The sequence below is a fragment of the Chroicocephalus ridibundus genome, chromosome 5, assembly GCF_963924245.1.
Source record: "Chroicocephalus ridibundus chromosome 5, bChrRid1.1, whole genome shotgun sequence".
Lineage (NCBI taxonomy): Eukaryota > Metazoa > Chordata > Aves > Charadriiformes > Laridae > Chroicocephalus > Chroicocephalus ridibundus.
In genome coordinates, this window is record NC_086288.1 from 77,518,583 (window position 1) to 77,530,597 (window position 12,015).

At 39.2% G+C, this 12,015-nt stretch overlaps 1 protein-coding gene across 1 annotated transcript in view; it reads right to left on the reverse strand.

Annotated features, from left to right (window-relative positions):
* The window catches only part of SNX25 (sorting nexin 25), an 89,265-nt gene that overhangs the window by 71,453 nt on the left and 5,797 nt on the right, over positions 1 to 12,015 (reverse strand). The window contains exon 2 of the mRNA XM_063335807.1: positions 3,088 to 3,172. Coding sequence (XP_063191877.1) covers positions 3,088 to 3,172 — 85 coding nt within the window. The remainder of the gene's footprint in view (positions 1 to 3,087; positions 3,173 to 12,015) is intronic.

Genomic DNA, 12,015 nt, shown 5'->3' on the forward strand with positions numbered 1-12,015 from the left:
AAAGGACCTGAGGGTTCTAATTGACAAGCGGCTGAACATGAGCCAGCAGTGTGCCCAGCTGGCCAAGAGGGCCAATGGCATCCGGGCTTGTATGAGAAATAGTGTGACCAGCAGAAGGAGGGAGGTGATTGTCCCCCTGTACTCAGCACTGGTGAGGCCACACCTGGAGTATTGTGTCCAGTTCTGGGCACCTCAATACGAGAGAGATATCAAGGTGCTGGAGTGAGTGCAGAGGAGGGTAATGAAGCTGGTGAAGGGCCCCGAGAATAAATCTGATGAGGAGTGATTGAAGGAGCTGGGACTGTTTAGTTTGAGGAAGAGGAGGCTGAGGGGAGACCTCATCACTCTCTACAACTACTTGAAAAGACACTGTAGAGAGGTTGGTGCTGGTCTCTTCTCACAGGTGATAGAACAAGAGGGAATGGGTTCAAGCTGCAGCAGGGTAGGTTTAGGCTGGACATTAGGAAAAAATTCTTCCCAGAAAGAGTGGTCAGACACTGGAATAGGCTGCCCAGGGAGGTGGTGGAGTCACCATCCCTGGATGTGTTTAAGACTCGTTTAGATGTGGTGTTAAGGGATATGGTGTAAGGGAGAACTTTGTAGAGTGGAGTTGATGGTTGGACTCAATGATCCCAAGGGTCTTTTCCAACCTAAATGATTCTATGATTACACTTGGTCCAATTTTGAGATCTGCGATTCCATAAAACACACTACACAGTAGCAGGGCTAATTCACAACTGTCCCTTATCTTGTATTTGCAGCTTATGCAAACATGCTATAATTAAGAATGAAACAGCACTTCTGAAGCACCAGCTTTTTATACTGCTCTGTCATCAGTGGGAGATCGGAAAGAAGTTTAGAACTGAGCTGTAAACCAACATAAACAGAAGTTCCTTCTTGGTGGTGCTTGGTGACTAACATTGTAGAAAGACAATTACCAACAACTCTGTTACACTGGCTTTGGCAAGATGAGAAGCTATCCAAGACACGGGCAACTATTATCAGCCACTGACCATCACTGAAAAACTATCTAGGCACCATAGTGTTTTCAAGTTTATTGAAATAAGACTGATGGTTGAAATGGAAATATGCATAACCCCTTCAATTAAAGCTAAGGATGATCACTGATATCTATCCTCCCAACTACAATAACAGGAAAAAGGCAGTAAAGCAAGAGACAGCTCGTCAAGCGAGACACACCACAGAACCTCAGGAGAGCCACTCTAAACCCAGAGAGAAAAGTCCACACAGACTGGCTCTAACACCAGCAAAAGCATGGCATGACTGAGTAACAGTCAACAGGCAATTCTTAAGGGGTGCAAGATAGTGAGCAACTAATGTAAACCCTGGGCAAACTTAATTACACAGATGATGAAAAAGAGGTGAAGTCAGAATTAACCAAAGGACTGTCTCTTCATAACCAGCAATAGCATTTCCAAACTTTGATGATATTATCCGAAAATATTATCCTTGGATCTCTAAGGTAATGTAAAGAGATGTAAAATCTGAATAAAAAAAAACACTGCAAAAGCCCATTGACCATGTTAATTTGAGAACACCTACTCAAAACCTCAAGTGGGATAGGATTGTGAACTGGTCTCCAAGATGAAAACCTCGGGAGAACTGAAAGTCTCCTAAGTGAATGAGGCTTTTTAAAGCATTTTGTTGAACAGCATGTTAGATCTTGTTGCAGCAAGAAGTTGGCAAAAGTTCCTAGGATTCACAAATACTTTAGTCCTTATCAGTCTAAGACTGGAAACAGAAATACAGACAGTATTTTTTATATCATTAGTAATAAAATTTTATTTAACCATGAACTTATAAAAAATGCATTCATAGTGTCAAGACAACTACAAATTTCAGAACTGTCACAGGGCAAGGAATGTGTCCTGTTTATTTGCAGACAGACTGATCGTTTTACTCTAATAAAATTAAAGTAAAATGTTTCTTTTGGGATTCACTCAGTATCTCAAACTTAAGTTGACTCAGATACCTTCCAAAACCAAAATGTTTGCTAGAGTGAAAGTACAGTCTCATCCTTGTCAAACTGCATAACAGAGGAGGAGTTGGCTTCGTCACTTAAGCCTGGAAGAAATACAACCAAATCTGACAAATTTGCTCTCCAAAATTCAGAGCGAGAACGGAGGGTAAGAGCTACTCTGAAAAGAAACAGCAAAAAGGCAAGTAAGCTGTCACAACAGAAGGTCCTCAACTCTGAGAAATGAATCATATTGGTAACTTTCAACATTATCGAGTAAGGATGGATTCATGCACCCAACTGAATGATCTGCTGGATAAATACCTTAAATGAAGACAGCTCCCAATATTTTTTTATTTGTTTTAAACAGACACATTAATTAATCCCATGTGCAAGTAACAGGAGGGAAGTGTAACACAACTATCTTTCCTCCCGTATTCCACAATACCTGTTATCTGTCTCCAAATAACCCCACTACCTCCAATCCTGTGCTGATGATGTCAAGGCTTCATTTCAGATTCCAAGACAGTTATCCAAAATGTATTGTATTACCAGATGTCAGTTGAAAAAAAATGCATTCAGAGGTAGTAGTTATTCCTTATTTTAAAGTATTATAAAGAAGATCTTTTAAATCCAATGACCATAGTTAGCATTTTACAATCCAAAGCCCAGTGACTGCACTAGTGATCCACAGATTTCATAGACTGCATCAGCCAGCAATACAAATCCTGATTTTAGATTCATTTTTCATGGAAAGAATTGCATGAAATGGGAAGAATATCTGCAAGAGTCTAAAGGATTTTATCAGCTCAGGAAATCCCAATCCAGAAGCTTTTAAACATTACCATTTTGTTTTCTGCACAAGTATTAAGGACTCTATTTTAATATATTTCTGTAAAAAACAACCACTAAAATGACAAGGCAATTGCAAAAACAACATCACATCACTTAATACAGTAGACCTGTTGGGAAGACTGAGACCTTGCACTTCTATTTTATATCAAGGAAGAAACCAGGGTCATATTCTAAAATCCTGGAATATTGTGCAGTCATGGTTTGCTAAGCGGACACGAGATATTCAGTCTAATGATCCTTTGTCCAAGACTCACCTTCTTTCAGTGCTTTATCCATGGTGTGAGAAATGACCACTCTCCTTGATTGGACTGAATCATGGGAGCTTCCAGACCAATTACTCTGAAATTCAAAGAGAACATTCATCATAAGAGGAAGGAATAAACCAAAAATGACAGAAGAAATAAAACTAGAATTCAAGGTGACAGTACTATATGATTTGGACTTTATACAAATATTGTCACCCCATATGGTTAAAACAGATGACTGTCAATTGTCTATGAGGTTATTATACTTTGTTCATTAAACACACATTAACACCCATTGTTGTGGATTGTACACTGTAGAACTTACCAAATTATCTTAAGGTTGGGTTTTTTTTGGTAGAAGGGAACTGTATTCATTTGCAATTCAATGCACTAAGAATAGGACATGCATTTAATAACACAACTGGAACTCTTCTATTCAGTATTTTCACACTTTGTAAGATTTCCAGGAAATAGGTCAATAGCAAATATAACATCTTTACAGCCTACTGTCATGATGGACTTCATTTAGCCTCATAATCCACTTTTAAAATAAAAGCAAAGCTCTTAGATCTCCTACAGTAATTTTGGTTCACGTTCTTTTGTGCTTCTTCCTTCAAAGACACTTCCAGCCACTGTATTTTAAGCTGCTGTACTATACGAACATTTGTTTATATTGGAGTATTAGCTATTAGAGTGTCCAAACAGGTGGGCAGACGGAGAACCTTGGAATGGTTCGGGTTAGAAGGGACCTTAAAGATCATCTAATTCCAACCCCCCTAGACACCTCCCACCAGACCAGGTTGCTCAAAGCCCCTTCCAGCCTGGCCTTGAACACCTCCAGGGATGGGGCAGCCACAGCTGCTCTGGGCAACCTGTTCCACTGCCTCACCACCCTCACAGGAAAGAATTTCTTCCTAATATCTAATCTAAATCTCCCCTTTTTCAGTTTAAAACCAATCCCCCTCGTCCTAAGGCTCCACTCCCTGATCAAAAGTCCCTCCCCAGCTTTCCTGGTGACCCTTTAGGGACTGGAAGGCTGCTATAAGGTCTCCAATTTTTCAGGGTGTAGACAAAAAGCAGTGATTCATTCTGTTCTTACATAGAAAGGAGCATAATTCAAATCAACAATAGAAACGGACCCCACTGCCATTCAGCTTACTTCGCTCCCCTTGACGGGAGTTCACTCTCCTCAGTGAGGAGACAACATTTCAGAAACGTACCAACCCCTCCAACCTTCACCAAATAGAGAATGAGAAAGCAGTAGAAACTGTAAGAGGGGATTTAAATAAAAAACACTCTATAATGTTTTTAAAGGTGGAATGCCATTATTTCAGCCAATTTGCAGGCTAATACTCGGTATATTTTGGTGTAATGTATTTTCCTTCTACTGCAGACACATGTATGTAGAGTAGTATAAAGCACATCTAATGGGACACAGATGAAGGAGTTAAAGCACTACCCTAAAAGCAAAATAAAGCTGTTCAGACTCTCTCACACCTAAAACACAGCATTGCCACAGATATTTTCCAGGCCTTGCATGCCCACCTTCCACCCACAGTTAATTTGTTCCAGCTTTCAGGTGAACACAGCAACACTCCCTAGACTTCTTCCAGTCGCTACTCTGAGACCATGGCTGAGGTCTTCCAGCTGTTTTCTCCCCCCGCCGCCTCACCCCCACCCCCAACAACACTATCAGTGGGAAAAGCAGCAAGATTTCAGCACATTTGCCACCATTCGCAGACCCTCTTACTATCAAAACTATAGTTAAGGAGGGGTAAGAACAGAGTATTATCTGATTAGGAAGCCACCACAGACTTTCATGGACCTCTTTTACCTGAACACAACACTGGTAAAAGCTTAAGCCATACTCACCTAAACAGCTGCAGAAAGCATTCTTGCTGTTTGGAAGAACATTTAACAATATTTATAAGGCTCCAGTACATCACCTCTGACTGCTAATGTTGTTGTGCTTCCTCCATGCAAAGCTGCGTTAATGCTAGTCACACAATTACTTGAGGATTTTTCTGCTTTATTTGCAACAGGAAATCGGATGATTCATAACCACTCCAATTTAAAAAGAGAAGAGACAGACTCACAGAGACATTAAACATCCCAAATACATTTGGGGAGGGGGAAGGGATTCAGAAAGCCCTATGAAGCAAAGTCGCTCAGCTCTTTCTGTGGAGAAAGAGCTCCTAGACACAAGGCCACAATCCTGACTGAAGCTTTATGTGCAACATAACTGCATCTTCCTCAACACTCAGGCTAGCTTGGGTATCCTACAAGACTGAACCTTCTGCTAAATTGAGTCATACCTGCATAGAGGTCGGTAACCTCAAGCCCCTAACTTCCGCATCAACAGTTCTCATTTGTACAGTTCGCAGAAGTGTTTTTTACAGTCTAAAGCATCAGTAAGCGCTCTCATGAAGCGCTAGCCAAATTACTCCTTTCAAAACTAGTTTAAATACAACCTGAGATAAGAAAATTATAAATGCTGATATCGCTGAAATCTTACTTTTGCCTCCCTACTCGCCTCAGTTCAGGACTTCTTTACAGCAGAGGGAACAAAATAAAAAAGGCCTTCAGAAGGAATCCATAGTTGCAAGTAGCTTGCTCCACATCACCACACTGTGATCCAATCTACACAATTCCACAATGCAGAAACTGATCCTCTTATGTTTCAATTGGACACTCATGTTAAGAACAAGGCAGACTATTACAGTCTCAATGAAATGCTGCCTCTTAAATACCACGATACAAACATTCCAGCTTGCAAGAATATATTTCACTGAGAACGTCCTCTATGGTTGGTACGTTTGACATTGAAAAGGCACTATCTTTTCATTTAAAAAAAGAAAAAAAAAGAGTAACATTGATGTTTAGCCTTAGTTCAAGTAAGACGAGTGATCAAAAAGAATTTAAAAGGTAGGAAGTGAATACCACCACTAGCAATGGCGATTTGGCTGCTGCACAAACGTAATTACTGAAAGGCAAAGGAAGATGCACAGTATATTGGATTTTCTGATAAATTTTCCATGTTCATCCAGGTATTGCATACAAAACCATGAACAGTCTGAGAAAAGCACTGAGCAAGAAACAAACCTTGTTCAAAAACAAGGTTTCAACTTTGTTTAAAAACAAATTTTCAGTAACAGGTGAGAATCTAACATTTGAATAAACAGGAATGTTTAAACGCACTGGAATGATGTTGGTTGGGTTAGCTCAGGCTTAAGAAAATACAGTTCAAGGGAGACCTTAATGCTGTCTCCAACTACCAAACAAGAGTGTACAGAGACGAGAGAGGCAGACACTTCTTGCAGATGCACAGGACGAGGCGAGGTTGCAACACAAGAAATTCCCATCACTTACAAGGCAAAACTATTTTAATTATGAGGCTGGTCAAATACCAGAATGGGGGGGTGCTGAGAGGCTGTGGCACCTCCATCCTTGGAGATACTCAAAACTTGACAGGAGAAAGCTCTGAGCAACCCTACCAAGTCAGACCCACTCTGAGCAACAGGGTGGACCAGATGCCCTCCAGGCATTCCTTCCAACCTGAACTATTCTGTGATTCTTGATGGTCCTTAGAAAACTGTGAATTTATTTAGTGTCTGATAATGGACCAGATCTTGTTGCCTCCTTTAAAACAGCTGATCAAACACCTTTTTTCTTTCAGTCTTATGAACTTGCATTTAGCAGAATCAAGTCACAAATCTTGTTAGCTTAGATTTGCTTTTAAAATAATCTGTTTCTGTTGAGAAAAATAATGATTAATTAACTAAAAAAAACACCTAAAAAACTAACAGGCACCCCAAGTTGCCTGACATATGGCAACCAACACCTTAAGACCAACAGTAACACCTCAGCAATGCAGGTTTACCAGCACTTGTGGTAACAGAAGGATTCACAGTCCAAACTCAGCTCTAACAGCTCAGAGAATGAAAAATCCAGCAGATTTCACGGGAAGATTTTCTTCCCACCTCTGCCTCAAGTCAGATGGAGGATGTATGCAGAGAACAGGTTCAGCTAGAAAGCCTAGACTAAAATATTTTCACATTTTTCTTCACGTCGCTTATCTAAAGGAAAACGGTGCTACAATTCATCAAACAGTTGGCATAACCCTGACCGAGCCAAAGACATTCGTAAATGGATTTAACACAGTTAAAGCTCTCATATATTCTTTTATACGATTAAAACTGGTATGTTCCCCAATAGTCCTGACTTGCATTATCTTAGCGCACCCCCCCCCCAAAAAAAAAAAAAAATCAAGCTCCACTCCGTTGAGTTTATTGTTGAAGAATGGCAGAAATGAGACTGAAACTTAAATAAGGCTTGACAAAATGACTTGAAGGGGTAGGGGTGGAGCACATTTGGAAAGCACATGTGAAAAATGAGGTCGCTAACAAACAGGGAGGCCTGTTTCCTGGAACAATTCAAGTTTTTCCCCAATTTTAACTTTGTTTACAGGCTGGAAAAAAAAGGATGTGTGCATTTCCTGGAGAATTCTGAGTAATACTCATTGTTTGACACTTTTGAGAACAACTTAAGATGCAGGCAACAACAGTCTGAAAGGCCCAGGGAAAAAAAAAAAAAAAAAAAAAAACCAAACAAACGAGGCCAGCAGTGATCCTGAAATTTTGTCTTAAATTCAATCTCCTACAGATGCAAAAATTCAGTTCGTATCATTTATTGGTTTAAAAAATTTAAGTAATTTAAAATTAGTTTTGAAGTAAACAACAAATGTTAAAGAATTAACAAGGTGTTTCAACAACTTCACGGAATAAATGGCAAAGCACGAAGAACATTCCACTATCAAGAAACCCATCCACAACACTCAGTCATCAAATGCAATTCTTAAAACATAACAGCAGAAAGCCAGGCACCTGCTACAGGCACGCCGCACGCAGATTTACTCTACCATGGAATTAAAGCCAGAAGCAGAGAAAAATTAACAATTATTTCTATTACATTAACTCAATTACAACAAAACTAGAACAGAGCTCAGGACAGATCCCACAATATAAATGAGCATTGTGCATGAGATGCTCAGTTTAATCACTGATCTAAAGGGCAAAGGCTGCATCTAATTCGGCATAGAAGAACCATCCAGTTGCTCAGAGCTACTTGCTCCACCCACTGCTGCCCTATTAAATTTCTTCTTTTCTTTGTAAAACATATATTAAATCAGACTGGACTTTGACGATAGACAGTCACAGCTTCAAATAATACTTCACTGAACTCTCAATAAATTTAGCTTTAACTGATCTGGATAGAAGTTTTTTTCTAGTAGTGAATATAGTAGTGAATTAAACTTATAATGCAAAAATAAATCTTCTATTCACAAGAGTTAATATTTTTAATTAATACCTATAGTTCTATTTTAGATTACAAAGCAAGTATATGTGTGTCACATAAAGCATTAATCTACATATATTAAGGGATACTGTAACTACCAATTTAAAAATCAACATACTTAAAGCATGTTAATCCTATTATGTTAAGCATCATTATCTCAATAATGATTTTATAATATCAGCCTATCTTATTTCCACTAACATAGTAGCTTCTGGAACATGTAAACTGTGTTTATTACATGGGGATCTTCTATCTTAAATATACCCTGTTCAAAACTGATAAAACTGTAGTGGTATAAAAACTTTACAATCGGGGCAAAACTTTCTTCACTTGAGATTTCATATAGTACTAGACAGATAAGAATATGGAAATGAAACTTTTCTCAGGTAATACTTTTCATTCCCATCACTACAGCCAAGAAATAATTGGTAAGTTAGCATGTAAATTTCTGCTCAGCAAGAAATACAGCATTATTGTCTGCTGGGATGTTTAATATTACCATCAAAACAAAGGCTTATGTGAATTCTCAGAGTGCATGCACAGCCCCATTCTAGTGAACATCTCCACACTCTCCTCCTCTGTTAGAAACAGACAGCAAGAACCTAAGTCCTACACTTCAAGGTCAAAAGAGCCATGTGCTATGAAAACAGAATTGCTGGCAAGCCAGAAAAACCTGCACAGACTCATGCCTCAACTGCAGAGTCTCCGCTTGGCAATCAGAGAGAAACTCCTGCACTGTCTGCTGCTATACCCTCCCTCCCACATGACTTTTTACCACATACAAAAGTAGGTTCTGTCTTTTTAGGAGCATCACAAAACATGCAGAATGAACTGTCATCACTAATTTTATTACCATTAACTTGTTCTCTTTCACTGTTCATGCTTAATAGGGGAAAAAATGGTACAGAATGACTGGTCATATAAACCTCCCATGGACAAAATAACAAACTTGTCTCCTTATGACTACACAACTTCTTTCTTCATTTATTTATTTTTAAAGAAAAATCACTTAACAAGGTGGCAGCTTGGGAAAAGATACAGAGATACATAGCTGCTTCTTCCTTGGGTAAATTTTGCTGCTCTATGCACAGGGAACCAAGACCTGGCAATAAGAAGGAACTTGATCAGATTTTCTTTTCAGAATGTTTCTGATAGGCATGTAGAATATTTTCAATCCCAAAGCCTACCTTGAATGCAAGATGCTTTCACTCTTGACCTTATTACAGAGGTTTTGGGTTCACCTTTAGAACTACCCTGCCAAACACTTGCACAGCAAGATCCCAGTGAACCCACCACCCATCCTCCTTATTGACCCAGGGCAGCCCAATTATCAGGAGAAATGAACTAGCTCCCTAGTTACGTTGTCTGTCATAAACCACTTTTCAAGTGCAAAGCAGTCCCTACAAAGGTAAAAGCAGCCTGATTCACAGAAAAATATGAAATGTCAACCTAAGACAATGCTGAGAAAATTAAACGTCAAGCACAATACAATGCAGGGCTAAAGACGACACAGGATACAATGGAAGGAAACAGAAAGTGTTGCACAACAAGACAAGAAATCTCTAAATAGGTATGACGGATAAAAGGTTGTGTGGAAAACAAAGTCTGCTCACCGCTAAGGAGTTATGGGACAGACAAGTGAAACAGCCTGAAAAACATTTCATTTCCTGAGATCGGTCTCCTGTGAGAATAAAGTTACTACGTCAAAGGTATGCCTGCAGGTAATCAACACATGCAGTCCCAACAAAACTTCAATTCTGAAAAAGCTTATAAATCCCTACGGATAACAGATATTCCACAGATCCCTAAAAATAAACTATAGCAGAAACCGTTTCATTCAAACTACATGTCCCAAAGTGTAACAGGCCCCCAGTGAACTGTAACTGAACATTTGAGATTCATGCAGCATCCTCTTAACATTTTAAAATATAACTGAAATTGGTAGGCAATGCTACAATATCTTTTCATTATTTTAATTTCAGGACTTGCTTAGTAGTAAACTCACCTGCATCATCAAAAGCTGATTGTTAACCTGCCTATATAAGAGATAGCACTAAGAACAACAGTATTAGACTCAGCTGTTAAAAACAAACCAAACAAACATATCCTCTCCTTTCAATTCAGAAACAACTGATAAATTAGAAGAACGACAGTAGATCAGAATATTTGGTTGCAAACCCAAGAGGATCTAAAACAAGCACAGCAGAAGAGCAGCAAGCAGAGACTGTAATGACTGGCAGAAGTAACAGCAATAATCCTGCAACATCAGAGATCTCAATATTTCTCAACGGACCAGAGCATGAGAAAGACCACAGAACGGGTCTGGCTTCAGGTTTATAAAAACCCCATAAATACTTTTGAAGACTTACTAAGGTGTAAAGATGAAGATTGAAAAGTATTAGGAAGTTTCTCCTCTCCCTCGCAGCTGCTCCAAACTGCTTATTATCTCAGTAACTGCTTTGCAACATGCTTGAAATTGATGCCCACAGATAGCAAACCTTCCATTTCCTACAGCTGCTGGGGCTCCTGCGAGCTTACCTTCACAAGCTTCATCTGATGGCAAAAGTGTTAGATTGTTTTAGAATTTAGAAGGAAAATAAAACTGCATGTCCTTTCTCTCCGCTTCCCTTACGTTCCTCAAAAAGATGAGTGCCGCTCAGCTTGGATACCATGGCAGATACTCAACCTAGGTTAAATTGCCATCCCATCTGAATCACTCAGACCATTTCTAATAATCTCACTACTCATCCTTCTATGGCTTAAATAAGAATCAGTACTATCTTCCAGAATCCAGAGATTTCAACAATTACCTGATTTACCTGATCCAATGAGAAAAGATTTACCCATACCCTCCCATTAACACCAGATTCACAAAAAGTCCACATCCAAGGATGGAACAAGCCTTTAGGAACACAAAAACAGAGTCATGTCTCCCTCAGGACCAGAAAGTAAGATTAAACTATTTCTGAAAATGGAGAGCTACTAAACAGAAGTGAACAAGAGTGACCAAATACGTCAGGAGCTGACTTTTAAAGAAATATTCAAAATCATTGCAACTGTTAATCATAGGAAACTATACCAGGACATGAGAATCAGTGTACCCTTTTAGCTGCAAAAAAACCCAACATATTTATTACATTTCTGTTAGTGCCGCAAGACAGACTAGGTAGATCATTCTCTATTCAGAGTATCATTCATTTAATCTGAATTTAAAATGTGGCACTTCATTTTTGCATTGTTTAAATGAAGTTGATAACCCAGCTCTCTATTATTCAGAGTTTTTGCTTTGAATCAGAGTCAAAACACTATGCTGAAAAGAAGGCTCTGTCCTGACAGTTTCTTTGGCAGAGAAACAACTCACACTGGGAATGTGGGAAAATGTGTTTTCCTTTCCCTTCCCACTAACTTGGTTAATATGGTTCCTCATGGGAGTCAAAGCCATCTCCCCTACAACCACACAAGTTAACAGCCATGTAGGAAACAAGTTTGAATTTAAAAAGGTGACACATTTTCTAACAAGTTTCTTCAAGGGCTGTCTTTGGTGTGAGCATGGTGTAAGCAAGGCATTCAACACGGTCTCCC